This window comes from Suncus etruscus, chromosome 9 (assembly GCF_024139225.1).
Source record: "Suncus etruscus isolate mSunEtr1 chromosome 9, mSunEtr1.pri.cur, whole genome shotgun sequence".
NCBI classification, from domain to species: Eukaryota; Metazoa; Chordata; class Mammalia; order Eulipotyphla; family Soricidae; genus Suncus; species Suncus etruscus.
The window spans coordinates 25,520,295-25,548,267 of record NC_064856.1 but is presented as its reverse complement, the minus strand read 5'-3'; the positions used below and the strand labels follow the sequence as shown (position 1 = coordinate 25,548,267).

The 27,973-nt window shown below is 51.6% G+C and overlaps 1 protein-coding gene across 1 annotated transcript; it reads left to right on the top strand.

Moving 5' to 3' along the window:
- The first annotated feature begins 1,071 nt into the window (after positions 1–1,071).
- ADA (adenosine deaminase) lies at positions 1,072–27,852 on the top strand. The gene is made up of 12 exons (XM_049779326.1): positions 1,072–1,114; positions 13,371–13,432; positions 17,926–18,048; positions 22,110–22,253; positions 22,843–22,958; positions 24,741–24,868; positions 25,633–25,704; positions 25,784–25,885; positions 26,116–26,180; positions 27,085–27,214; positions 27,400–27,502; positions 27,832–27,852. The coding sequence occupies exons 1-12, from the start codon at positions 1,082–1,084 to the stop codon at positions 27,843–27,845; spliced, it is 1,092 nt and encodes a 363-aa protein (XP_049635283.1). The 5' UTR covers positions 1,072–1,081; the 3' UTR covers positions 27,846–27,852.
- Positions 27,853–27,973: the final 121 nt, after the last annotated feature.

Genomic DNA, 27,973 nt, shown 5'->3' with positions numbered 1-27,973 from the left:
CAGCGCTTGGAGTAACCCCTGAGCGCCACCGTGTGTGACCCCAAAGCAAAACAAAACAACTTTCTCAGGGTGAATGCCTACCTAATCAATCAATCATCTCTGCTCTGCACTTTGTGTGTGTGTGTGTGTGTGTGTGTGTGTGTGTGTGTGTGTGTGTGTGTGTGTGTGGTTTTTGGGTCACACCCGGCAGTGCTCAGGAGTTATTCCTGGCTCCAGGCTCAGAATTTGCTCCTGGCAGGCACGGGGGACCATATGGGACGCCGGAATTGGAACCGATGACCTCCTGCATGAAAGGCAAACGCCTTACCTCCATGCTATCTCTCCGGCCCCTGCTCTGCACGTTTATAAAAACATCTCCCTGGGGCTCCCTCTCCCCACAAACAAATCTCTTCCACTCCGTCCTCATCATCTTCAACTGAAATCACCTGGTAAACTCCTTCTAGAGTCTTTGTTGGTTTGTTTGTTTGGGGGGCTACAACCCAACCATATGGGTTGCAGGGGATCGAACCCATGTCCGTACAGTGTGCAATGCAAATGCCCTAGCTCTGTGATATGGCTCCGGCCCCGCCTTCAGGCTCTGGAGCAGCCATCCCCACCTGCAGGCCAGGTTGCCCTGGCATGAAGCCCCCTGGGCGCTGTGTGCAATGGGCGTCTCCTCGCCCTGGACAAGTGACTGTGGCGCGAGGTCTGCGCTGCGGGCGGTCACCAGGGCGCAGGCGTGGCGGGCAGCGGGCGCCCTGGAGCAGGGGCACGGGAATGCTCTCCTGGGCTCGAGGCGGGAGGCCGTAGTGGGGACCCCCAGGAGGAGGCTGGGGAAGCGGGTGGCAGTGCCCCCCGGGCGGCAGGAATTCCAGGAAATGTTGTGCCTGGACTCCGGGGTGAGGCCCGGCCGGGGCGTGTCCAGGGGCGTGTCCCGGGCCGTCGGGGCGTGCCGAGGGGGCCGGGTCTCCCCGGGGGCGGGCCCGGGCCCTGTTAAGAGGAGCGTGGCGGGCACCCGGGAAGCTGAGCCACGAGCCCGAGCCCGCCAGAACCCCACGGACCTGCCACGGAGGAAAAAGCGCCGGAGCTCACACTCGGCACCATGGCCCAGACGCCCACCTTCGACAAGCTCAAAGTGAGCGCGGGCGGGAGCTAGGGGTCGGCTCCTTGTCGGGTGCTTAAGGGGTCGAACCCACCACGGGAGGGCGGACAGGGGCCCCTGGTGGTGCTTTCTTGGCTCTGCAAGGGCTCGGTCCTGACTCCAGGCACTTGAAAGAGGGACTGACTGGGCAGCTCTTGAATCCCAAAGTGCCCCTTGGGTGCTTCTTCCCCTCGCCCCACCTTCCTGGGTCTCACTTCCGCCATCTGGCAAATGGGCATCCTAGGCCAGAGGGTGCTGTGCTGCTCTATGAGGCTAGTCAGGGGTCTTGCCCTCTCTGAGCATCAACTGTGAGCTGGGCCCTGGGTAAGGGGGCCCAGGCACCTGCTTTTTCTGCCCTTCTGCGGAATGAGTGCCCGGTTCGTGCCTGCACCCATTGGGAGAATGATGCTCTGCTCCCCTCTTTGTCAGGAACAGAGGAGTTGGGAGTTTCTTGGGCCTCAATCTGTACCCAGAGCTCTGGACCAGATTCTTCACCACAGCCCTAGGGGCTAACTCCATTGCCTTCCCTGCCAGCTGGGTGTCCTGGGAATGGGGGGGGGGGGTGTCAGGAAGGATCAAGGCCCACTTGGCCAGCTCCCAGCCAAGACACAGTGCAGAGAGAAAAGGGCCAGGAGGACTGATGATTCCATGAGGCACCTTCCAGGGCGCTCTGAAAAGCAGGTGCCATGCTTGTGGCAGATGTTACCTGAGTGTTGGGGTGGGGGGAGGACAGGGGCTTCCATGCAGGAAAAGATTGAGAACCCCCCTACCCCTGTGAGTGTCAGGTATTCCCTGCCCCTGGGTGCAGGAGTGGGACTCCCCCTTTCCTATGCTCCCTAGCCCTCTCATGCCCTGTTCACAAGCCAGGCATCTTTAAACCTTTATTTGGTTACCTCCACCCTTGGGTGGGTGTCCTGGCCCACCAGACAGGAATCTTGAGTGAAGTGGAGTCACAGGAAAAGCAAGACTAGGTCATGTGTGGACCCATTTGAGCTTTGCAGCACTTTGGGGGGTGCCCTGAGCGCTCCCTATATTTGTACCTTCCTCTGTTCTATTCTTTTATTCGAGCTGACAGGTCATGTCCCCTCTCTGGCTCTCAGTTTCCATACCCGGAGAATAAGTCACCTCTGCTTGTGTGGGGATTGGGGTGTCTGTGAGACAGGAAAATGTCATCAATAGTGAGATGTGATTTTTTTTTTCTATCACCACATGGAGAGACAAAGGGATGATGCCTACAGAGGCCAGGGAAGTGGGCTGGAGTGAGACACAGTCAGTGGCTCGGTCTGCTCCCTGCCATCCCCTCACAGACATGGAGAACTGGTCTCCTTGATAGGACTAGTCATGTTGAATACAATTGTGTTTTTGCTCTGTTTTGTTGTGTTGTTTTGAGGCCACATTTGGTGATGTTCAGAACTTATCTCTGTCTGCCATGTGCAAGGCCCTTCACCCCTTTCCTATCCATCGGCCCCGAACACTATTCTGAACTCTCCACCTGCATTCACACATCTTGCTCTGACAGGATTTCTTGGAGGATGCTGGGCCCTCCCATATGACAGATGAACACACAGAGGCACTGAGACATTCACAAGGCCCAGGATCAGTCAGAAAGTGAAGTCTGACTTTGAGGCAACATTTGTCTTCAGAATCCTATGTGGTTGGCCCAATTCTGACCTGCTTCTGCAGAAGCCTGGGGGTAGAGGGGCCACAGCCACTGTAGGCCATTCTGGGGTAGGCGCTGCCCCTGGGCTCCTTGATATGGCCAATTTTAAAACAGAAGAGCAGGACCAGAGAGAGATGGCATAACAAGAAAGGCACTTGCCTTGCATGTAGCCCACCCCCAGCACTGCCTATGGTTCCCTGAGCACAGAGCCTAGCATAAGCCCTGAGCATTTCTGGATGTGGTCCTTTGAAGGGAGAGAGGGAGGGAGAAAGGGAGGAAGAGTAGGGAGGACTCTTCAAAGTTGATATGTATGCCAATAACCCCCTTTGATTATTCTCCCTGTCAGGAGATCTCCGTAGGGCCTGGACCTGATCTGACATTTCTAACAAGTTCTGAATGATACTGTGATTAGTCTGAATGATTAGTCTGAATGATTCTGGTGTTAGTCCTGGGCCACTTTGTGTATAGCAAGGCCCTAGGCACTGCCCACCTGGTCTAATTGCCTTTCCAGGTAGTGCTTTGTTGTGGCCCAGAAGGTTTCTTGATCAGTTTCTTTATGAATCTGCATTGTTCCATGGTATTCTTACAGAAATAATGGCCTCACAGCCAACCCAGGTTCAATCTCTGGCATCTTATATGGTTCCCCCATATAAGATATATGGATATATGGAGTGATTCTTGAGTGCAGAGCCAAGAGTTACCCCGGAGCATCACCAGGTGTGCCCCCTAAAAAAAAATCTCTCCAAATGAGAAATGACTGCTTGCTGGGTCCTGGAATGACTACAGCATCCGGAGGTTCCAAGCACCATCTGTGGCCTGTCAGGCAGATGTTTTTCTCCTCGCTTACAAATGAGGAAGCTGAGGCTGGGAATCAGTGTCTGTGAGTCCTGAGCTCTGAGAGCCGCTTGGAGCCAGCTTGGAGCAGCAGTTTCTGTACTGTCCCCCTCATGATGCAGAATGAGTGCTAAATCTTCAGAATACGTCCCCCCATCCCACCGAAACAGGGACTGAACCAAGGCTTGATGCATGCAAGGGCTGAGTCACATCCCAGCCCAGAGTGATTTTCCAACTTCTACTCATTGTTGATTCTGCCTCCTGCACTGTTCTGACTACTTAGTGTGTATGTTTTTTTGTTTGTTTGTTTTGTTTTTTTGGGGGGAGGGAGGTCATGTGCAGTGGTACTCAGGGGTTATTCCTGATTCTGCACTCAGGGATCAGTCCTGTGGGCTCATATGGGGTGCTATATGGGGTGCCAGGAATCAAACTCAGGGTGGCTGCATGCAATGCAAGCATTTTAACCTCTGTATGAGCACTTTAGCTCTGGCGCAGCATGGCATGTCTTAGGCTCTCCACAGGCCTCACCACAGATTCCTCATATCTGAAAACACAGTATCAGAGAAGAAACTTATCAGGGACAGCAGAACTAGAGTTGACACTAGACCTAACTAGACCTAACTGAAACGGAAGTCAGTTCTACTCTCTGCTGATTTGCCACTTCCACTTTGTATTTATGTATAGGGGTGGGGGGACCAGGAATGTTTGAATCTGGGGTGGCCTTGAGCCTCGAGCATCCTGGAATTGAACCCTTCCTTGCCTTTCCGCTTAGCAGTGACCAGGGACTCAGATGGATAATTCCTAATACCCAGCTTCTTGCTAATGAACCCCAGGCTACCGAAGAGGGCATGTGTTTGCTGATCTGCACTCAGGAAATATGGGGGACAGCCACAGAATTCCCTGAGGTTGCAATGTAGCTCGTGAGCTCGGCACAGGATGCTGTACCTATCATCTTGCTGCCACCAAACCAGCCATATGGTTCTCTGCTATGTAGTTCCCTGCACCCTCCCCCTGGGAAAGCCCTTTCCCTCCCCCTTTATGTGGCAGACTGGAGAGAGAAAGGGGAGTGAAGGAGAAGGGGTGGAGAGCTTCTTATTGGACATAGGGAGAGGCAGAGGCCAGAGAGGGCAAGTGTGGGTCAATGGACACACAACCAAGCCCAGGAGAATGGCAGGGTGGACTGTGCCTGTCCACAGGACCAAGGCAGGGGTGCCTCCAAGACAGAAAAGGCAGGACCAGGACCTGGGTTTGTGCAGGGAAGACCAGGAGCCCAGTGTACCAAATATTTGCTGAGTTTAGGGTGAGTTTTCCCCTCACCCCAGGGATCCAAAGCCCCAGATCATCAAACTCTGGGGCAGGGGAGAGACACCCTCTGGAGGTCTATGGAACCAGAGGGTATGATGATGAGGAATTGAAACTTGGGAGCTGGGGAGTTAGGCTCCCTGAAACAGAGTGCTGATTCCTTCCACATGCAAAGGGAACTTGAGTTAACTTGGTCTATAATTTTGTTTGGGGACCATACCTGGTAGTGCTCAGGGTTTATTTCTGGCTCTGTACTCACTCAGGAAGCACTTCCAACAGGCCAGGGGGAAATATGGGATATTGAGGATTGAATACAGATTAGCTGCATGCAAGGCCCTACCTGCTGTACTATCACTCTGTCCTGTTTGTTTGTTTGTTTGTTTTTGGGTCACACCCGGTAGCGCTCAGGGGTTACTCCTAGCTCTACACTCAGAAATCCTGGCAGGCTTGGGGGATCATATAGGATGCCGGGATTCGAACCACCGTCCTTCTGCATGCAAGGCAAACACCCTACCTCCATGCTATCTCTCTGGCTCCCTATTTTTTGTCTGTAAAGTTCAGACTTACCCCACCTGAAACACCAAGTGCAAGCCTGTTCAGAGAGCCACCCCAAGACCAGCTGGGGCTTCCTTTTGGGACCTCCTTAGTATTGGGGGCTGTAGGGTTAGCCCCCTTGGCACTTAGGAGGCTATGCAGTGCTGGGATTGAATGCAGGGGCCCTGTGCATGCCAGGCATTTGAGCTTCCTTCTGGGCCCTTCATGGATTTAACCACTTTGGTGAGATTTTCATTACCCCTGGCTCTTCACTGTTATTCATGCACGAGGAAGAGAGTGTGATGACAATCATGACCTGTGCATAGGAGTCAGCTTCCTGACTCTGGCACTCTTCAGGCTGTGAGCCTCGTCTTTTCATCTCTGTAATGGGAACAGTTAACTGCAGAGTTAAGAACTTGTCTTCTGGGGCCGGAGAGATAGCATGGAGGTAAGGCATTTGCCTTTCATGCAGGAGGTCATCGGTTCAAATCCCGGTGCCCCATATGGTCCCCCGTGCCTGCCAGGAGCAATTTCTGAGCCTGGAGCCAGGAACAACCCCTGAGCACTGCCGGGTGTGACCCAAAAACCACAAAAAAAAAAAAAAAAAAAAAAAAGAACTTGTCTTCTGTGAAAACAGGGGACCCAGGGTGAGCAGGAGGTCCAGTGCTCAGAAAGCTCTGTATAGGAAACTGCAGGGCCCAAGAGGGCTGAGCACAGAGGACTTCCTGGAGGAAATATGGCTATTATAGTTTGTCAGTTTTAGGGTTTCCCTGTTTGCTGTTCTGACTGCCAAAGTGCTTTGACTCCTGGCAGTGCTAAGTTCATTGCCAAGGGCAAGGCTAGGCTGGGAGGGGATGTTGGGCTGGCAATTTGGCTGCTCTGGCCTATCTAGAAACCTAATTAGATGGGCTGCTTGCATTAGAGGAGGATGCAGCCCTGCTGTTTGAAGACTCATCAGGTGTCATTTATCCCTTTCTACTATGTGACCCCAGACAGCCCTACTTCTGGAGAACCAGAGGCGAAGAGGTTGGGTTTGAAAGGCAAGAGCAAATACCAATGTGAGAGCAGGTGGCAAAGTCTTGGGAGCCTGATCCAGGCATGCCATACAGGGGTACATGGTGCCATGTGTCCTTGGGAGTGGGCTAACCTGGATGTGTCTGCAAGAGCCAGTCACTGCACCTTCTCCTGAGAACAAGGGCTTGATTTCTCCTGGTCCATGACCTCCCAAGTGCCTAGCACCTAAAGGTCAGTTGGTAACTGGGGGTGTTTCCTGTGCAGGTCAGGGTGAATTTCTTTGCAGTTCTGAATAATGCTGATAGAGTGAATCTTGGGTTACATTGCCATAAAAGGGTTTGTCCCTTTAAGGGCAAAGAAAACTGTCAGTAAAAACACCCCCTGGTAACTGTCATTTAGAGGTAATGGGAGTGTATATGTTTAAACCCCCACATCAAGGGTGGTTTCTCCTGGCTTTCTTGGCTGCATTTCCCAGAGGGCTTTGCAGGAAAAACTGTTGACTGTTTCTGCAACCCTGTACTTCCTTCTGCTACTCTGTAGTTCTCTCTCTCTCTCTCTCTCTCTCTCTCTCTCTCTCTCTCTCCTTTCGCTCTCCCCTTCTCTCTCCTCTCTCTCCCCCTCTCTCTCCCCCCTCTCTCCTCTCTTCCCCCTCTCTCTCTCCTCTCTCTCTCTTTCTCTCCCTCTCTCCCTTTCTCTCTCTCTCTGCCCCCCTCCCTCCCTCCCTTCTGTAAGGCCCCTGGCTTCCCTACTCTACCTGTGCCCCCATTAAACCCAGTCTCCAGAAAAACCTCTCTTGCCAGAGTAGTGCCTGCTCAGCCTCTGGCAGTGAGCCTCCCAGCAGGCCCGACCAAGAGAGATGAGAGATGGCCTGAGCAATCAGGAGGCCAGGCTGGCTGTCAGGACAAGGGAGGTGGGGTGGCCTGTGGCCACACTTGGCTTAGAGGTGATTATTGGGCTCACAAAGCCTCCAGAGTCTGTTTTAGGCCCAATCTCCAAAGCAAGAATCACAGTGAAAGATTCATCATAGCAGTTTTCCACTGCTGTCAGGCAGTTTCATTCATTTATGTGGTGTTGCTGTTGTTATTTGTTTTGGAGGGTAATTAAATGCTTATGGATTACTCTTGGCTCAGTGCTCCCTCTTGGTGGTGCTCACAGGACTATGTGGTGCTGGGGATTGAACTCAGGACATTTAGTAAGCATTCATCCCTTTGAGTCACTTCCCTGACCCATGACTGTCTCATTTAATCTTACCCCCTAGGCAATGTCTACCTTATCCTGCAGTATATACAGGGAAAATAACTTGCCACACAGAAATCCTGTGACTCAGGGCTGGGAAGATGGACTACAGCACATTATCTGCATGTGGAAAGTTTGACCCCAGTGCCACCACTAGGACTGACTGTTCTCTCCCAGAGTTGGGAGTAGCCCCTGAGCACCACCAGGTGTGCCCATCCTCCTCACCAATCAACCTCTGCCTGGCCCAGCTCCTAGTGACGGTGGTTGGGCTGGAGCTTTGAAAGGGCCTCTATGGAGAAGCTTTGGCATAGCCCCTGCTCTGAGCCCGCTCCCACCTCCTCACTCTCTCTCCAGCCTCTCCTCTCCCTGTCAACCCCGTTCTCTGCACCTGCTCAGCAACTCCTTTGCTTGGTCCCTTCTCTCTGCTCACATCCTTCTCCCCCATCCAAGTCAATGGTTCTCTCAGAGCGAGCCTTTGGGGACACACTCCCTCCTCTTTCTCATGGGTCATTTTCTGTCACAGTCTATAAGAGGCCAGGAAGCTGTGCTAGCTCAAGGGGCTGCAGAGACCATCTTATACTGTGGTCATCAGCTGTGGGGTGTTAGAGCTGAAGAGGCCCAGGGTTCCAGCTAGCCATGGGTACTAGTGATGTCACTCAGACACCATTTTGGACAACACCAGAGGCTAGCAGAGTTAAGGGGCAAATGCTTCATACAGGAGTAGCCTGGAAGACCCCCCGCAAAGGGCCAGACTGCACCTGGTCAGTCTCCCCAACACTCCATGATAAGGCCCTCTCTGGCTTTTGAGTGCTGTCCTGCCTCATAAAAGTTTTTGCTGCTCTTCTGCCAACCACCCTCCATCTATGCCTGCGTCATTCACACTTTATAAATTATGAACTTGTACCCACTTCCTGTTCCCACCCTGACAGTTCCCTTTTAGGAATCATTCTTTTTTATTTGTTTATTTTTGGTTTTTGGGGGGGTACAACTGGCAGTGCTCAGAGATTACTCCTGGCTCTGCACTCAGAAATCACTCATAGCCAGGCTTGAGGGACCATATGGGATGCTGGAAATTAAACCTGGGTCAGTCTGTGCAAGGCAAATTTCCTATCCACTGTGCTATTACTCCAGCTTCCTTAGAAAGCTGGAAATTCTTGAAAGAATTTCTAGACTTCCTACTTGTTCCTTCCACTAAATGTTTAGCTCTTCTCTGTAAAGGATTATGCCCCCCCATAATGGTTCTTATCTCATTCTGGAATGATTCCTTAGGGCCACGGTGGCATGTTTTTATAAAGTGAATTAGAGCCCAGAGAGACCATACAGGGGTTAAAATGCTTGCCTTATAGGCAGCCAACCTAAGTTTAACCCCTGGTATCACATAGAGTTCTCTATCACCAGAAGTGATCCCTGAACACTGAAAATAAATAAATACAGGTGACTTAAAAGAATTCTTTTGGCTGAGGTCCAGCCCTGTGGACTAGAAGTTAGGGGTTCTGGGGTGGCTATGTGGGGAGTAACTCTTCAGAGTATTCCAGGTGTCCCCTCTGGCAACCTCAGTGTCCTCATGTCCCTGCCATCCACCCCCTCCTCCATGTCCTTGTGTCCTGTAATGGTGGTGACAAATAATTACTTACTGGGGTTCAAAAGGACACACATTTTCTCAGTTTGATCCAATTCAGCTCAAGTTCCAGAGGCCAGAAGTCCAAGTCTCCATGTCAGCAGGGCCATGTGGCCCCTCAGGTCAAGGGGACTCTGTTTCTGGGGATAGTAAGCATTCCTTGGCTTGTGGCCACATCCCTTCCTCCCACCTTCTGGTCCCATTACTGCTGCTTTGCACATTTCCCTTAATACTCCTTTGCCTGGGCCAGAGCTATTGTACAGTGGGTAGGGCTCTTGATCAAGCAGAGTTCTATCCCCAACACTCCATATCTTCCATAAGTCCATTAGGAGTGATCCCTAGGCACAGATCCAGAGTAATCCTGAGCACTGCTGCATATGCCCGTACCCAAATACTCCTTTGCCTTCCTATTTTGGGTTCCCACCCTGCTAACCCAGAATAAATGCCACCTGCCCTCTGCACATTTGATAACCCAGGTGATGGGGATTAGGGATTTTTCAGGGGCTACTGTTCAGCCTCTGTAGCAGTTGAGAGGCCACCTCTCAACCTCCCCTCCTCCAGCTCTGGGCCCTTTCCTCACACTACATACCCGGCTCCTCCTCGCTGTGTAGCTTCTGAGTGACCCAGGCCCATCCCTCAGATGTTCATCTGGATCAGTTTGGATCCAGTACTTCTCCCCAAAGTCCAGGCCTGTATCCCATTTTATTTGCTGTTCCCTTTAAACATGACACAAGTCAGCAGTTAACCTTGGCATTCAGCTTTCCTGGGGCTTCCATCTGGGCCTAATCAGAACCATCACCCTGGACACAGCTTTCTTCGTCCCGTGAGGCCAGCTCCACCCTAGTCCCTGACAGCCCTATCCCAAAAACTTGGCTATTGTGGCCTTCTCCTGCCTTTTTTTTTGGGGGGGGGGAGGGGTTGGGCCACACCCTGTGATGCTCAGGGGTTACTCCTGGCTATGCGCTCAGAAATCGCTCCTGGCTCAGGGACTTCTCCTGCTTTTGTTCTGAGTCATCAGTGCTCTGTGGCCAGCTGTACTCTGAGGTGGCCCTCTTGCCCCTTCAGGCTAAGGGCTCCTTCCTCCCGAAGCCTCAGCCTGGTTCCTTTATACAGCAACAGCAGTTTCCTTCCAATGCTGGGCCTTGGCACTGCTGCTGCTCTTCCTCTGCAGCCCACCCCTTTGACTGCTGTTTTTGCTGACCACCTAGCTTTATAGGCCTCAAGATGACAGTGTGGGTGATGGCACAATGTAGCATTTCTAAGCACTGTGGGACTCCCAGGGTCCACGGCAGAACCACATCTTTAGCTTTTTGCAACATTCTGGTTTATTCCCAACCATACTCAGGGATCCCTTGCAGTGCCAGGAATGAGTCTCAGAATTTTCACATGCAGCACTGATCCTCAAGCTCCCAGAGCCATCTCTGGCCCCATGTCTATATGCTTGGTGTCAGCAGGGCCTCATCTTGAGTGGATGGAGGACCCTTTATGAAACTTCTGGCCTGGCCCCTACTGGGGACAAGTGCCCAATCCTCATTACTGAGGAAGTGAGCTGAGGAGCTGGATTCTGGCTCTCACCCCAATGCCCTACCCCGGCTGATTGCTCTCTGCCCAGCCCCGTGGAGGTTAAGGATAAGGAAGCTAGTTCAGATTGGTACGGTCACCTCTTGAGGTCATGCAGCTGGTGGGCACGTCCCTGGTGTGGAAGTTTCAGGTCCCAGTGTAGAATGTCAGGACACCTCATGAACTGCTGGGTAGCCTCTGAGCTCATCTCAGGGAATTCAGCAATGTTCCTGGCTCTGCCCTGGTGCCGGTGCTTCTGGCAGTTGTGTGGGTCAGAGGGTGACTGAGGGACATTATACTGCAGAGGTCTTGCTTAAGATGGGATGTGGAGGGATCTGTGTGTCTCCTTCTCATTGGACCTGCGTGGATTCCCTCTGCAGATGACAGTTCATATGGGTGCTCCTGGGATGTCCTTAGACTAATAGTTCCCCTGGTGCTTCTTCCCCCATAGTCCAAGTTCCAGGAAGGCTCCTTATCCTGGTGGGATTTCTGGGTCTTCCTCTAGCCAGGGACAAACTTGCTCCATGACCCAGGACAGCAGGTAGCAGACTGTCTGTCCTACATTCCTAGACCAGGCCATGCTTTTCTCTTTTTTGCTTTTGTTTTGTTTTGTTTTGTTTTGGGGCCACACCCTGTGACACTCAGGGGTTACTCCTAGCTCTGCACTCAGAAATCGCTCCAGGCTTGGAGGACTATATGGGACACGGGGGTTGGGGGGGGTGGGAAATTGAACTGCGGTCAGTCTTGGGTCAGCCGCGTGCAAGGCAAACACCCTACTGCTGCGCCAATGCTCTGGCCCTTAGTGTCTGGAGGTGGGAGCTAGCTCCACAAATAAGCACTTACCTTTCATGTTTGCAGCGTAGGGCTCAATCTGGCACTGCGTGTTCCTCCAGCATCTTCAGGATCTCAGCACCAAGCCAGGAGAAGCCCCTCCCAGCAATTCTGAATGTGCCCCCCACCCACCCAATAAAGGGGAAAAAAGCTCATATAAAATGCTCCGAGAGGCAGCGGCTTGCTTTGTGAATTGTCTTCATGTTCCCACTATCTCTTTTTTCCATCCTATTCTTGTTCTTGGAAGAGTAGGACTGGGTTCAAGTCCTGGCATTGCAAGAAGTAATTTCCCACTCCTAAACCCTTGACTTCATGGCTGTACACCGAGCTGATGCTCACCATGAAAAAACCAAGTATTTAGGGAACTGAAGAGAAAAGTAGAGTGCTTGCCTTGCATGTGACTTGCACCCAGGTTCGATCCCCGCCATCCCATAGGTTCCCCCCAGCACTGCCAGGAGTGATTACTGAGTACAGAGCCAGGAGAAGCCTTTGAGCAGTGCCAAGTGTGGCTTCAAAGCAAACAGAACAAAACAAAAAAAGGAAAAAAAATAGAAAAACAAGTGTCTAATGCCCTTTCTAGCTTTCCAAAAAGATTCTGGATTTCTCAATATCAATTTCTTTATTTTGGTTTTTGGGTCACACTTGGCAGCACTCACGGGTTACTCCTGGCTCTACACTCAGAAATCGTTCCTGGCAGGCTCAGGGGACCATATGGAATGGTCCCACTGTTGTTCTGCATGGAAGATAAACGTCCTACCTCCATGCTATCTCTCCAGCCCCTTCAATATCAATTTCTGATAAGCTTTGCTTAAGAAACACCAGAGAGTTGGGGCCGGAGAAGTAGCTCAGAGCGGTAAAGTGTCTGCCTTGCCGGCGCTAGCCTAGTATGGAACATGGTTTGATCCCCCAGTGTCCTATATGGTCCCCCTAGCCAGGAGCGATTTCTGAGCGCATAGCCAGGAGTAACCCCTGAGCGTCACTGGGTGTGGCCCAAAAAACAAAACATAAAAAAGAAACCCCAGAATGGAGTTGGTTTTCAGGTACATGGTGGCTATTCACTAGTCTGGAAGGTAAGGACCTGCCCTCCCTGGTAAGGCTAGATTTTATTTTGGACTAGGCTGAGAGCAGCATCTGGGAAACATGACAGGCCTTGTGTTGATCGCACAGGCTTCATAATTGTGCTCAGATTAGAATCCTGGTTCTCACTGCTCTGGATCCCTGATAGTGTCATTCACTAGATAACTGTGTGATTTTTTTTGTTTTGTTTTGTTTTTTGTTTGTTTTTGGGTCACACTCAGCTGCGCTCAGGGGTTCTTGGCTCCACACTCAGAAATCTCTCCTGGCAGGCTCAGGGGACCATATGGGATGCCAAGATTCGAACCACCAATCTTCTGCATTCAAGGCAGACGCCTTACTTCCATGGTATCTCTCCGGCCCTTAGTGTGTGATTTTTGTTAAGTTAATGAATTTCTCTGAATTGCCGTAGTCTTAGCTGGAGACACAGTTGAATCCACCTCAGAGAGAGCTGAGCATAACTGCATGTGTGAAGAGTGAGTGAAGCCTATGTGGTGACGCATAGTTCTTGTGGCTAAAATTGCCTCCCTTGAGCAGGACCGTTGGGCCATTCACTCACTCATTCGGTTTTACTCCCCACTCTGCAGGTGGAGCTGCACGTCCACCTAGATGGAGCCATCAAGCCCGAAACCATTTTGTACTATGGCAAGTAAGTTCTCTTCTCAGATTTGGGTGAGGCCCACAGAGCTCTCCAGAGACTTCTGAAAGACCCAGAGTCTCTGTTCCTTCCTGTGTCCCTGAGGGATCAATCAAGACTTAGAAACCCACAGCCAGAGGATGTGGAGACATGGAGATTTCCACATGGATGAGAGCTGGGTAGGCCAGTGTTTTCTGATAGGCAGGTGACCCACCCACTCTGCGGGGGACCCTCAGCATGAGGGTGAGATGATCCCCTGCATGTGAAGAGTCGTAAGGGACCTCTATTGCTGTGCATCAAGGGCAGTCAGAGCCACAGAAGGACAGACCAGGACTATTGAAGCCCTTCATATTACCCCCTGCCATGGGGTGGGACCAGCATATGTGTGTATGTGTGTGAGTGTGAATGTGTCTATATGATGTATGAGCATGTGTAAATGTGTGTGTGTATATGGATGTGTGTATGTATGTATGTGTGTGTGTATATGTGTGTGTGTGTTGCTGGTCCAGGGCGGACCTCCAGCTCCTCCACCAAGGGGCTGGCTGGAGTGGCTCCCAAGCACCATGCCTAACACCAGACCTGAGAGTGGCAACACTTGGGCCAGCGGTCTGGATTCAGGTCCTCATGCTACTCCCGCGCTGTGGCCTGGTACTGAGAGAGGGAGGGAGAGAGAGAGAGAGAGAGAGAGAGAGAGAGAGAGAGAGAGAGAGAGAGAGAGAGAGAGAGAGAGAGAGAGAGAGAGAGAGAGAGAGAGAGAGAGAGAGAGAGAGAGAGAGAGAGAGAGAGAGAGAGAGAGAGAGAGAGAGAGAGAGAGAGAGAGAGAGAGAGAGAGAGAGAGAGAGAGAGAGAGAGAGAGAGAGAGAGAGAGAGAGAGAGAGAGAGAGAGAGAGAGAGAGAGAGAGAGATCTGGATTCAAGTCATCATGCTGCTCCCGCGCTGTGGCCTGGTGCTGAGAGAGAGAGGGAGAGGGAGGGGGGGGAGGGAGAGAGACTGTGACATTGGTGGGGTGAAACAGGAGAGAAATTGGGAACCTGAGGACATTGGTGATAAGAAATGTGCACCTGTGAAGGGTGTTGGATATTGTATGACTGAAACCCAATTATGAACAACTTTGTATCTGTGTGTTTCATGGTGGTTTAATTAAAAATTTATTAAGAAAAGGGGCCGGGAAGGTGGCGCTAGAGCTAAGGTGTCTGCCTTACAAGCGCTAGCCAAGGAACGGACCGAGGTTCGATCCCCCGGCGTCCCATATGGTCCCCCCAAGCCAGGGGCGATTTCTGAGCACATAGCCAGGAGTAACCCCTGAGCGTCAAACGGGTGTGGCCCAAAAACCAAAAAAAAAAAAAAAAAAAAAAAGAAAAGAATGGGGCTTTCTCCAGAGCTCCCCTAGATCCCTTTGGTTGACAGGAAGGACCAAGCCTCTTCTTCCTGCTTTCTTTCTGCTTCTATTCACATTTCATGAGTGATGCAGAAATATAGGCCCTGAGTTGAGCCAATGAACCTTCAGGGAGTCCCTAGGGAAAGCTCTGAACCTTCTGTTGAGAGGCAGATCCTATTGTCCCATTTCATGAATTAGGGAACTGAGCCATGATGGGGACTACCCCCTTAAAACCCAGACTGTGACCCCATGGTGAGAGGATTCTCAAGAATCAAGAACCCAAGAAGCAAGGAGAGAACACAGAGCTCAGAGCTTGCACAGCAAGTGCTCAGTGAGCGCAGTCAGTGGTGCTTAAAGGCCTGGCACTTGGCTTATCTCCGTGTTCTTTGACCATGGAGGAGCCGCCAGCCATTGCCAGGAGCCCTAATGGGCTATTAGGGCCTAATGAGGCTGTCAGGGCAGGTTATCAAGGGAGCTGGGCAAGGGATCTAATCTGGGGCCTTGTTAAGGGGTCATAGAGCACTCATTAGTGGAGCGTAGCCAGGGTTGGGTGGGGAAAAGGGAAAGGGGCCACCCAAGTGGGGCTGCTGGGCCCTGTTTTCTGTTTCCATGTCGCCACTGTGTCTGGGGAGCAGTTGAGGCACCCCAGTGGGCCACAGAGGTGGAGTATGGGCACAACTGGAGTTTGATCTGGGGCGGTGAACAGAGGAGCCAACAGTCATGTCACTGCAACAGAGGTGCCCTGAGGAAGGACACCCAGGGTCTCTCTCTGCTGGTCCCATGACTTGTGCGCTGGTGGCTATCCCCACTTGTCACCTCCTCCTCCTCTTCAGCACTATCATTCCCTTCTCTGATAAGTAGAGGACCCCCACTTTGCAGCCTCTTTTGTGGCTCCTTCTGATCTTTCTCTAGAGACTGGGTCTGGGCGCTCACCCCTCTGACCCAAGAGCTCAGGCCATGTGGCTTCCTGTCTGGTTCCCAGCTGTCCCCACAAGTCCCCCACAATCTTTTCTAGCCTGGGTTCAAAATTCCCATCTACCCACAGTCCATACATAGGCTCTGGCCAAGCTCTTGTTGCTTTGACCTGCCATTGCTCCCTCATGGTCTCTAGATGTTTCTCGAACATATCAGACCCAGTTACCACAAAGGGGTCAGATCACTTGCTCAAGGTTACACAGGCCATGTGGGGACTTAAAGCCAGGCTGTCTGGCTCCCGAGTTTGCTGTTTCCTCAGAATCCAGCCTCACTGGCTCCTCTCTGTTCCCTACTAGAAAGTAATGTATGGGGGCAAGGACAGGGCACAATCTAGGGGGACGGCTTCTGATAAGACTGAGCGAGGGGGCGAACTTTGATCCCCGAAGTCTCAGTTTGTCCCTCCCTGGCTCCTGGCTCATGCCTCACCAGGCAAGAACAGGGCAGTACCATGGTCAAGGGCAAGGTATTGGCAGAGGTGTTGTGCACCAGAGGGGGCACAACCTGCCTCTGATCTGTCTGGAGCATGGGAAAGGGTGCTCATGGCTCCTCCTTTCCTCTATCTCTGCTCCCCCTTACCACTCTCCATGATCTTCCAACTGCTTTGCGATTATGCCCAATTCCTGGGGACCCGTCTGCCCTGCTGGCCTGTGGCCCTTGCTCCACACTGACCCACTCTGACATCTGCCGAGTCCCCACCCCTCTTTCTCTGCCCGAGTGGCACCTCTGAGAGGCAATTGGGAGGCTGGCAAGGAGGAAGTCAAGGACAGGAATGCAGGGAGCATTGGGCAGAGATGAAGCTGGGGGTGGGCAGGGAACAGGAATGAATGCACCTGTCTGCTCTGCCTGTCATCCACCTGTCTGCCTTTCTGCCTATTTGTCTGTCCTTGGAAGGCCCCAGCCTCTTGCTTGAACAAGGGAGTGGAAGGCACAGTATGGTATTGTAGAATGGGCCTTAGGGTTGGTCAGATTTGAGTCTGACTCAGAACTGCTGCTGTCTAGCACACAGCCATATTCTCAGGGGTGCCCAGAGAAAGCTACACCTGGGCCCTGAGCTGGACACATGACGCAAGATGAGCCCACCAAGGCAGGTGTATCCCAGAAAGTGGGGAGTGGGGTGGGGCATGGGTAGGGACCACTAGAAGAGCCACACCTCTAGGCACCTCCATCTGCATTACTGAAGCCATAGCCACAAGCTCCCCAGATGCTGTTTCAAGTGGAGCAGCTCTGCAGAGGCTCCTGAAGTGGGCTCGGAGGGAGACATTGACTCTGGGTGCCAAGACCTCCCCAGAGGTACCCCCCATCAGCATCTCTGTGGGACAGGGGGATAGATCCACAGTAGACAGACCCCCACAGGATCCTTTGATGGTGGGCACACTCAAGAACTGGGCCATCCCAGAGAGCATCACTTACACAGGGCCTTGGGGAATAGTCATCTGAGGTAACAGTGTAATATCCAATGAAGGGCCAGACTCAGTAGTTTCTATCATATCAAACTCTGGTTTCTTTGATGTTCCCTCCTCTGCTGCAGTGCCTGCTCTGGGCATGGATAATCAGGGCTCAAATTGCCCAGTTCCTCCCATCAATGCTTGTGGGGAGATTACTTTCATCCTTTTCCTCCATCCTCCCAGATTTCCCATCCTTTCCATCCTCATCCCCTAGTAACTGTCCTGTCAGGTTCTTTTTCATTTCTGCTCTTGGCATTACTGCCTTATGGTTCTCTGTGCTCAGTGTTTGCCCTTCATGGAGGAAAAGCTTCTGAGCATTTGGTTTTCCTTAACCATCCTTTCCTTTCAATGGGGGGGGGGGGCTGAACCAAAGAGGGAGTGCAGGGAGGAGCTGGACCAAGAGAAGCAGATGGGGGCCTGAACTGAAGAAGAACTAGGGTTCTGGGTGGGAGGCATGCCCAGCTCTGCACAGTAATGACTCCCCATAATCTCCTTTCATCCCAACTCTTGGTGGAGACCAGTGATCTTCATCTACTCCTAGGATGAAGAGCACATGGCTATCCGACACTGCCCTGTGTCCAGGTACACAGGGTAGGTATTCATGCAAGCAGATACCCCCATCTTTCTGGACCCCTGGAGATGCTGGATAATGAGAACCCTGGTTTCCTTCTTCCTTCAGCTGTCACCCATCTTCTGTTTTGTCCCAGGAAAAGAGGCATTTCCCTCCCTGCCGACACCGTGGAGAAACTGCAAGCCGCCATTGGCATGGACCATCCACTAAGTCTCCCAGGCTTCCTGGCCAAGTTTGATATCTACATGCCCGTCATTGCGTGAGTGCCCGACTGCCCTCATCTCATGGTTGGGGGTCCTTGTGCAAAGCCAAGTCCCTCTGGGTCCTAGTCTGCTCCTCTCAGATATACAGACAGTACTACTGTGCAAGCTACTTTACCTCCATGGAGGCGGCCTGCGGGTTTTGACTGAAGGCAGACAGAGCTTATGCATGAACCTCCCTGCCAGCAGCCATAATCCAGGCCCGGGCTTCCTGGTGCCCAGGTGAGAAGGACCCAGCAGAATCTTCTGGCCCACTGCTAGCACTATCCATATTTCCTTCTATCCCCAGCATAATCTCTAAGCTTGAAAGTACATGACTTGTATGCAGTGCTACTTCTCTCTGGAATTCTGCTGGGAAAGGAGCCATGACCCAGGGAATGAAGGAGCTTGCCTGGAGCCATACAGTGGGCAGCACAGGGTCTCAATCCCACCATTTTCTCTCCTGGGCATCCCCTGGAAACTTATGAACATATATTCCTACACTGGCAGTTCCCTCTCCATTGCCACACTGTTTTTGGCAGTGCCCATGAATTCCACTCCATCTCTCAGCTCAGTTTGCAGCGTGTACACACTTGAGGTACAAAATGTGATGCTTTGATCTGTAGACATATCAAAAAGCTAGTAATGCTCCTCCTCTGACATGGGTTCCTATGCATGTATATATGTTCGAGCATGCATGAATGCATGCATGTGCATACACACGTGCCCAATATAGGAAGAATGATCCATCAGCAAGGCTTGGATATACATACAGTTCTAACTTTAATGCTGAGGCGAGTGTGGAGTGCTAGAACTTTCCATGCTTTATTGAGACTCTGTCATCTTTGGCCCGTCACCTCCACATCCCCTTCAGTGGCCCAGGAAGCCCCATACCACTTGGCTGCTTTATATCCACAGAGGTGGGTACAGGGTCAGTCTGGCTGATTTCACATTTGTTGTGTGACCACACCTATAGGGCCAAGTGATGCAGGTGAGAGGTCTGGCCAGCTCTGCACAGCAATGACTCCCCATAATCTCCTTTCTGTTCTTGAGTGTCATCCTTCTGCTGGATCCCTGGAGGCAGTTTAGATGCAGTGGATACTATGAATAAAGCTCAGTGAGAGCAGAGGCCAGATATCTCTTTGCAGTATTGGTTTTACTTCTGTTTCATAAATTGCTGAGGTGTAGAATAGTTGGAACCCCTACTAGAGCTTTTTATCTTATTTTATTTTAGTTTATTTATTTATTGGTTTCTGGACCACACCTGGCAATGCTCAGGGGTTACTCCTGGCTCTGTTCTCAGAAATAACTCCCGGCAAGCTCAGGGAATCATATGGGATGTCGGTAATCGAACCAGGTCTGTTCTGAGTCGGCCACATGCAAGGCAAATGCCCTACCACTCTGCTATCTCTTCAGCTTCTATCTTATTTTTTTAATTTTGGCTTTCGAACCACACCTGGAGATGCTCAGGGTTACTTTTGGCTCTGCACTCAAAAATTACTCCTGGCAGGCTCAGGAGACCATATAGGATGCTGGGGATTGAACCCTGGGTTGACCAGGTGCAAGACAAATGCCTACATGCTATGCTATCTGGCCCCTGGTTTTTGTTTTTGTTTTTTATTTGTTCACTTACATTGGTTGGGGCTGAAGCCCAGGAGATCAGGCCATGCTGGGCATAAGAAGGCCCCTCTGAGGAGGGGAGGTGGGAGCTAGATCTAAATAGGGGATGGGAGATTTGGGTTAAGAGAACAGGCTATATCTTGGGTACGCTGGGAGCCTTGATAGGCTTCCAGCCTTCCCCTCTTCTGCCCCGGCCTCCAGGCCTTCTGGGGGTGGCAGCCCAGGCGGCCAGACAAGGTGGGTGTCGGGGGGTCCCTCCTGGATGGGACTCCTAGGGAGGGAAGGGCACAGGGTGTAGGGCGGGCAGATCCTGGCTTCCGGCTCTCTCTCGATCCTCTCTTGAGCTGGAGGCTAGCTCTAGCCGGCATGGGGTTGGGGGAGACCCCTGTGGAAGGCCTTCTCCCTATCTTGGGTGCGCTGGGAGCCTTGATAGGCTTCCAGCCTTCCCCTCTTCTGCCCCCGGCCTCCAGGCCTTCTGGGTAGGCAGCCCAGCCGGCCAGAAATGGTTGGTCCTAACTTGGGGTGTGCTGAGATTTGCTCTGTTGCGCTAAGTTTGTCACTGGCAATTTCTGACCACTCTGCATATGGAAAACCGCGTGGGGGCGCTAGAGTATTCTTTATCTTAATGTTATGTTCTGCGTATCCAGAATGTCCATTTTGTATTCTGCCCTTTCCCACACCCCTTCAAAGCTCACTTTTACTCCTTAACTCTCTCACCCGCTTCAGACATCACTAACCCACATTACTGTTTTTAACTTCAGTATTGCACAATCCTAATCACAGACCAAAGCCGTGCATTGTGTGTAACAACCCCGAACTGTTTCAAAAGACATAAAATGGACACGTATGTCTTTAGAATATTTTGTGTTTTTCCCTGACAACTATAAGTCTTACTAAATATTCTCTTATTCAGTGACGATTCTAACTACTTTTTTATCTTCTCTTTATGAGCTGTTCAACAAGGAATTTTGGTGAAAGAGTCCCCCAATTTAATGCTTATGATTGAACCATGTCTTGGGGATTATTGGACTTGTTCTTATGTCTCCCATATGCACCAATAACGCCACGTGGCATTGCTCCTTTTTTGCATAGGCACATTAAAATGAGAAAATACTATATATACAAATAAGATCCTATCTAATAGAGATTGGAATACACCCTGAACATTGACATAATGACCTGGCACAGGCCTCAAAAGAAAGGGCATTTTCCATTCACCCCTTAACCAGGGAAGCCATCCACGAAACATCCAGGTTTGTCTATAACATCACCTGGAAGCAATCCTCTACCATGGAAGACCCTACCACTGCTCAGACATTGACCTGCTCAAAAGAGACTTCCCTTAACACTGAGAAGACTTAACAACAACGACCTGCTTACAAGACAGGGCTTCCTGCATTGCCCTTTAATGGTGAGGTGAAAGGAGAGGACGCTCCACATCCTGACTTCAATGTAGGATATGCAGATTCCAGGATCTTTGATACAGAAACATGATACCAACAACAGAGACTGTGAAAAGTGTGTTGGCACTACGGACAATGTCTTGGATTGGACAATCTAACTTGCCTGGAGCCTAGAGTTGGTCTTATGCCAGGAAACTTCAGGGGTAGGGTCTCTTTGTATTTAGGCCAAGGTTATTCCTTTCCATGCCTCTCATATTTTGGTGGGCCTATGCAAACAACAATTGCCACTCTAACACAGTTTTTACTGTGCTCCTTTGACTGTAATCCTTAAAAAAAACCCACTTAAAATTTGAGGTTAACGTAAGCTAATATGCATGTACATGGAAATGTAAAAAATACTATGCCTCTAATGTTTAAGGAGTTACGTAAGTTTTATGGCTTTAGATTGCCTTGTGTGCTGTTAAGAAATATAATGTGCTACAATCTGGGGACTTGAGGGACAAAGTAATTGTACATGGATTCTGTTTTATTTATCTTAATGTTCTTTGGCTGAAAGTTCAAAGTTAAGATATCAGCAAGGGGACTTCTTCTGAGAATTATGTTATGGGTGATTGTAACTTTACCTTGTTCTCTTTCTTTGCATCTTTGTTCTCATAATTAAAAATTAAAAAATAAAAAAATAAAAAAAAAAGAACAGGCTAGGGAGATGCAAATAATAGAGGTCAGGTTCCTTGAACTGAGAGAAGGTTCCTGGCTGGATGGAGTAGGTGCGGGGAGGTCAGCAGGTCTGGGTGTGCATGTAGGCCTCATGGACCTCATGATCGGTGATGCGGGGACTTGGATTCTGTTTGGTTCTCTGTGGAGGACCTGGTCTGTATTTAAAAAGGTGGCTCAGTGGGTGCTGAGCAGGGAATGGTTACAGGTCTTGTGACATTTCTGAGCTCCTCCAGCAGGAGCCAATGTGGGGATGAGGGATCAGGGCTAGGTGGGGTTGGAAGAGTCTGGAAGGCCCCAGGTGCCTTCAAAGGGCTGTCCGTAAACATCTTCTTCCCTCCCAGGGGCTGCCGGGAGGCCATCAAGAGAATTGCCTATGAGTTTGTGGAGATGAAGGCCAAAGAGCGTGTGGCATATGTGGAGGTGCGTTACAGCCCACACTTGCTGGCCAACTCCAAGGTGAAGCCAATGCCCTGGAACCAGCAAGAGTGAGTAATGCCTGGAGGGCCAGGGCTGGGAGTGGACACTTGGGACATGGTGGGATCTGGGGCTGGGATGGACACTCAGGGCCAATGCTACAGGTAGGTACATGCTTGAGGCTTGCCCACCAAGGTTCTCTGCTTCCCTCTGGCCTGTGGGTTCCAGAACAGAACATGGACTGCTCTATGGCACTGGGTGAAATCTGGCTCCCCTCTCTGCCTGGGTTCATGTCTATCATTCAGAGGTGTCTGGCTGTGTCCCCATCCCCCACCTGACCCCTAGTTCTGTGTAGGGTTTCCCAGCCCACAGCAGTAGGACTTTTCCCATCACCACCCAATATGAAGGGTCTGATCATTTCTCCTACTGCCTTCTCCTTCCCACCATGCCTGACACACAGAATCATGGAAATATGGGGCAAAGGGGACAGACCCATGCAGGCTCAGGAGAGGTTTGTGGGACCATCTGAAGCTACTCTAACACTCCTCTGGATCTGGATGTGCCTGGACAACTAGAAGGAATCTGGAAGGGGGTGTGACAGATATCAGGTCCCTCTCCAGTCCTCCTCTGCAGCCACTGCCATGTACTCTCTCTACACAGAGGGGACCTCACTCCGGATGAGGTGGTGTACCTCGTATGCCAGGGCCTGGCGGAGGGTGAGCGTGACTTTGGGGTGAAGGTGCGGTCCATCCTGTGCTGCATGCGCCACGAGCCGGGTAAGTGAGTGAGAGATGTGGCCTCCTCCTAGGGGCTCCCTAAGCCCTCATATTCCTGTATCTCCATAGCCCATGTGCTTCCACATCCCTTGCCCCCACCTCCCCTGCAACCCATGCCTCCTTTATCCCTATATCCCCTGCCGTCTCAGATCCCCTGCACCCCCTGTTCCCTAGAGTCTCCTTCCCAGGTGCTCTGCATCACTCCAATCTCTGCAGTTGGTCTTCCTTCAGCATCCCCAGGCCAGCCAGTCTTGGGCAGGCTCAGAACTTCTGGCCACACTTCCACCCTGTAAATCAGAGGGAGAATGGATGTCCAGCTATACTGGGGCCAGGTGCACCCTCTCTGGCCATCTGTGGACAGGCCAACTTCCAGCTTCATGAGGAATCACTGTGTGGTGGGCACTGATCCAGCCCCAGAGCCTGAGCCCCTCTGTGTGACCCTGGGCCTGCATATTGCTCCTGGACCCAGATCAGCATCCTTGGTTCATGCTCTATCTTAGGGACAGAGAACCAGAGGCAACCCCGAGTCTTCGTGGGGACTTGCAATATCCTATCTGTGGTCTAGAAGGTGGACCATCCAGCTTATTCCAGTACAGATAAGGGAGCTGTTGAGACCACATGTTCCTCATTCAGGGAAGCACAAAGCCCAGATGTGAATTTGAAAATTTCTGTTTCTAAAGCCTGTGACTGTTCATTAAAATTTTTAATTAACATTTTTGAGATAGTAAATAAATTATTTGAGGCTAGTCCTATTTTTTTTTTCATTTTGTTTTTGGGCTACATCCGGTGATGCTCAGGTATACTCCAGGCATACTCCTAGGTATGCACTCAGAAATCACTCCTGGCTTGGGGGACCATATGGGAAGCCGGGGATCAAATCCAAGTCCGTCCTGGGTAAACAGCGTGCAAGGCAAACGCCCTACCACTGTGCTATCACTGTGGCCCCTGGACTAGTCACCATTTTTAAAAACACTTTAGAGAGCTAGTACAGAGGGTAGAGTATTTTGCCTTGCACACAGTTGGTCTGATCCCTGGCATGGCACATGGTTCCCAAGCCCTATCAGGTGTGATTCCTGAGCTCAGAGCCAGGAGTAAATCCTAAGCACCACAGGCTGATTCCCCTCCCCCCAAAGAAAACCAAAGCAACAGGATCAGAGTAATAGTACTGCTGGTAGGGTGCTTGCCTTACATACAGCTTCCAGATTCCATCCCCAGCACCCCCAAATGGTTCCCTGAGCCCACCAGGAGTGATCCCTGAGCTCAGAACTAAGAGTAAGGGAAGGAAGGAAGGGAGGTAGGGAGGGAGCGAGGGAGGGAGGAAAATGACTTTAGAAAAAAATAAAATAAATGGAAGGAAAAGAACAAAACTTTAGGACAGCATTAGTAAATTGTCTTTAGTTAAACCTAGAGTGGAAGAAACAGCTCAAAGGACTGGAATGTGAGTTCTGTTCAGGATCTAAACGTTAACTCTGCTGACCCCATCCCTTCCTCTAAATGAGCATAAGCCTCCCCTTGTGGTTGGTTGGTCTTGGTGATGAGCGTCTGTGGTCCACCTGCTTTCTTCCACATATCTTGCCTGTAACACTAACTGAGGCGCCCCCTGGAGGGCAGCGAAGACATTGCAGTCTCCGCATGGCCAGGCCATTTAGGGTGCCTGCCCTAGGGAAGAGCAGAGACTGCCCGGGTTTGTGCTGTATTGGATGTGGCGCGTAGGGAACATGAGCAGGAGGTGGTGAGGGGGTGCACATTCTGCTGCTGACAGGATGGATCGTATTCCCGCAGACTGGTCCCTGGAGGTGGTGGAGCTGTGTAAGAAGTACCGGTCACAGAACGTGGTGGCCATGGACCTAGCTGGAGATGAGACCATACCGGACAGCAGCATCTTCCCCAACCATGTGGCAGCTTATGAGGTGTGGTCTGACTCCTCTGCACTACGACTAGTGCCTGGGCCCCAAAGTGTGTTAACTTAGGGTGAGGATAAAGTCCACTGGCCTGGACTGTCTGACCCTGATCTGCTGTGTAGCTTGAAGCAAGGCCTGTTCTTGTGCTGGGCTGAGTCAGTGGCAGTGACATCTCTGTGAAGTCTTTGATACACTTCCTGTGATGTGAAGAGGTGAAGCAAGGATGGGAAGTTTTGAGTTACTGGGCAGGCTCAGAGCCTGGTTTTCCTTCTTAGTGCTCTGAACTTGGTGCTGTTAAGGCTGCAGAGCCCCTGCACTCCACAGTCACACAGTTGTATGTGTGACTTACTCACACTTGATTTCAGATGACACCTGAATAAATGCTCTAAATGTCAGGGAGGGTGCCCTGCCAGCTGCTTGGCAGAATGTGGGCCTGACAAGCACAAGGTCCCAAGCCTGAGTCCTAACACCATGCATTCTCCACCAGCACCAAGGAGTGTAGCCCAGGTGGTCCCCACACTGCTGGGTCTGTGCCTAGAAAGCAGCAGGTCTACCCTGTAGGGCTGAGTGGCCCCAGGAGTGGCCCCTGTGCACCACAGAGGAGCCCCCTCAACCCAAAATTAAAGATTAAGATAATTTTTAAAAATCTAAAACAAGGTAACTTACTTCCCATCTTGAAGCCATAGTTTGGCTGTGGGCCAGGTCACACAACCTCTCTAGGACTTCCCAGACCTGTGACTTATATATAACCTGTGACATGGCTGTCCCTCTAGGAGGCTGTGAGGAGCAACATCCACCGCACGGTCCATGCTGGCGAGGTGGGGTCAGCAGACGTAGTGAGAAAGGTGAGCTGGTGAGCCAGGCCCAAGGCCTTCCCTTCCTGTGACATCACCAGCCCCCACTCATGCTCCCCCTATCCTGCAGGCTGTGGAAGTGCTCAAGACAGAGAGGGTGGGCCATGGCTACCACACCCTGGAGGACCAAACCCTGTACGAACAGCTGCTGAAGAGCAACATGCACTTTGAGGTGGGCACTGGGGCCTTCAGGCAGGATTGGAGGATGGGGCTATGGGACTCAGCCTGAGAAACACCCAAAGGGCTGCCTAGGTTGCTCACTTGTACCTCAGCACTGCCAGGTTCCTGAGAACTTATTAGGTGTGGTCCCCCACCCCAACTATGAAAGACCAGTGTGAGCCTAGCAGGAAGGCCCCGTGTAGGCTGTCTAGCCCTTAAGCCAGCCATACTCTACTCTTCCAGGTCTGCCCCTGGTCCAGCTACCTCACCGGTGCCTGGAAGCCTGAGACGGAGCATGCTGTGATTCGGTGAGGCTGGCCCAATGCCCATAGTTTAGGACTTGGTTAGGCCGAGGATGGAATATCAGGAGGGGCCCAGGCTGGGGCCTTGGCCATGAAACTGCTTGGAGTCCGGGTGGGTGGGCAAGACCCCCATTTTACACTTTCAGTTTGGACGCGCACAAGGGTGCTGGCAGTCACCTGGTTTTTCAGTAGCAAAGCAGTAACTGGACCACAGGAAATGGCCAAGATTGAGGTTCTACATTCAGGGACAGGAGGGTCTGTCTTGCACTAAGCAAGAGGCCTGATCCGTCCTTCTTCTAGGGGACAGCAGGAATGTGGAGGGCTGTGTGGCAACAGAAAGGAGGCTATGCCCTAATATTCTGCTTCATGTTGGTCCCAAGACCAACTTTAGGGACAAGGAATGTGTGGGACTGGGAAGTTGTCCACCCACTGATCCTGGGGCACACTTGGCTGCTGGTAGGGAAGATTCAAGAGTAACCCACACGGACAGCAACTGAAGGGAAAGGAGGCAGGTGGAACCGGAGGGTCTGAGACAGTGGCACTTAGGGCCACTTTGGTCACACATGGATCTGAGTAGTAAGAAACTGCCTGATAAGTGGAGTAGAGTGAGGAGCGGGGGCTGGCTTAGTGTGGGCTAGTGGGCAGGTAAAGACTGGGAGCTGCTGAACTGGATGATGTGGGGGGGGGCACAGCCAACTTTCCTAGATGGTAGCTCTGAGGGTAGGGAAGGAGTGTGGCCTTCAGGGGCCCTAGACCCCCACTCTACACCCCCTTGGGCCCAGCCCTCCTTCTGTCTTTCTGACAGAAGTTAGAGACAGGAGTTTAGTTGTAGGAGATCACCTGAGCAGGCCATCTGGTTCTCTTGGGCTAGAGGAAACTACAGGTGGGCACATGCTCTCTCCATCTCTAGTTTCAAGAATGACAAAGCCAACTACTCCCTCAACACGGATGATCCACTCATCTTTAAGTCCACCCTGGAAACTGACTACCGCATGACCAAAGAGAAGATGGGCTTCACCCAGGAGGAGTTCCAGAGGCTGGTGAGGGCACAGCCCCTTCCAAGGAGGGAGGCCTCTGGCCCATCTCTGGGCCCAGGATCAGCCTCCATGGTGTGGTTCGTGCTCTCAGAAAAGTAGAGATACGCTGTTGGGTTCCTCAGCCTGGGAAGGCCTGAGGGAGGGGGCCTTTCCCTGGACCCATGTTCTCTCTTCTGTGACCCTTCCAGAACCTCAATGCGGCCCAATCTAGCTTCCTTACTGACACTGAAAAGCGGGAACTTGTGGAGCTGCTGCACAAAGACTATGGGCTGCCGCCCCCTGTGTGGACAGGTAGGAGGTGCCTGGGACCAGGTGTCTGAGGAGGGTGTGAGGCCCCTGGGGCAGCCTCACCCCACTTCTGCAAGTTGTTGTCCTGGTATCAATCAGAGGGTAGAAATGTTCCAAATCCCCATCTCAGAGGCCATGGCTCATCTCCAGGATGGTCCAAGGCCAAGGACAGGTACTGGAGCAGGCTCTCAGTCTGGCTCTAGTCCTCTGTCTGACCACCTATACAAGGGGCCCTCTCTTAAGTCAGTGTTCTGAGATTCTTTCCCTCCACTCTCTACCCCCCGCCTGGGCACCACAGCTGTCTAACCAACCTCCTCTGACCTGACAAGCAGAGTCACACCCCTGAGGATGCCCCTCGGCCACCTCACCCCATGGATGGAACCTTCCCTACTTCATGGGGCCAAGCAGCAACCAAATCTTCACTTCACCAGGAAGACGATGACTCGGAGACTAGTTGCTGCTGCTCTGAGGCCG